The sequence below is a fragment of the Gavialis gangeticus genome, unplaced genomic scaffold (genome assembly GCF_001723915.1).
Source record: "Gavialis gangeticus isolate Ggan-Ray unplaced genomic scaffold, GavGan_comp1, whole genome shotgun sequence".
NCBI lineage: Eukaryota > Metazoa > Chordata > Crocodylia > Gavialidae > Gavialis > Gavialis gangeticus.
In genome coordinates, this window is record NW_017728994.1 from 65,894,729 (window position 1) to 65,895,771 (window position 1,043).

Genomic DNA, 1,043 nt, shown 5'->3' on the forward strand with positions numbered 1-1,043 from the left:
GGGGGGGGGGGTAGGCTGGAGGTACAAAAGGGGCAAAGACCCAGGGATGCGCACGCTGCGTTTATTCAACACGCCCATCCGCGCCGTTTAAAATAAGAGCTTCAGCCCACGTCAGTTCACCCGGTTTCCACCTAGGCGAGGGGGCGGCGGGGCAGCCCTCGTGCCCCTCTCCCAGGCCGGGGCTGCCCGCGACCCCCGGCCGCGAGCCCCCACCCCCGGCGCCGCAGGCAGCGGCCTTGCGGGGTCCTGCGATTTTGAAACTTTCCGGGGCTGCCGGCAGGCTGTGATTGGCCCTGGCAGATGTAACCTCCATGCAAATGAAGCCACGCCACCCCGCCGCCGGGAGATCAATAGAGATCTGAGAGAGAAGGGAGCATGCATTCAGGCTGGGCAAGCTCAGGAAAACCCTGCAAAGGCACGCCAAAAACACACGCCAAAACAAAACCCAAAACACCCGACAAGAAACCCAAGCCCCCCCGGCAGCCCCCACCCCTCCGCCGCACACACGCTCACACCCCCCTTCCCCCGGAGGGTCTCTAAAGGGAGAGCTTCCTTCCTCTTATTTCTTATGAACCCAGGATGAGCAACAAAGAAGACCCGAGCAAGTGTTGCCCCGCGGCCGCTCCGATCTCCAGTTTCACCATCCAGTCCATCCTGGGCGGCGGCCCCTCGGAAGGGGGCAGGGAGCCCGGCGCAAAGGCGGCCGCAGCCTGGCCCGGCAGGAAGAGAAGTCTGTCCGTGTCCTCCGAGGAAGAGGAGCCGGAGGAAGGCTGGAAGCATCACGGCTGCTTCTGCCCCGAGTCGCCTGGCCCCAAAGAAACGTGCCACAAACACCAGCCCATCAGTTTCACGTGTCTCAGTAAGTACCGGACCGACTTACCTCTGCAGGATCCGGCTCCCCACGCTCCCACTCCAGCCGGGCTCTCGCGGCCCCGGGCGAGGGACCCTGGACCAGCTCGAGGCGTGTGCAGGCGAGGGACGAGCCGCGGCTGGGCGGCCGGTGCCCGGGAGCAACTCGTGCCCGAGCCGGGGGGGGGGGGGGG

General features: G+C 65.9%; 1 protein-coding gene across 1 annotated transcript in view; it reads left to right on the forward strand.

The window, feature by feature from the left end:
- Positions 1 to 204: 204 nt before the first annotated feature.
- The window catches only part of HMX2 (H6 family homeobox 2), a 7,301-nt gene continuing 6,462 nt past the window's right edge, over positions 205 to 1,043 (forward strand). Inside the window, exon 1 of the mRNA XM_019502206.1 lies at positions 205 to 859. Within this exon, the coding sequence (XP_019357751.1) occupies positions 580 to 859 (280 nt within the window). The 5' untranslated portion in view covers positions 205 to 579. The remainder of the gene's footprint in view (positions 860 to 1,043) is intronic.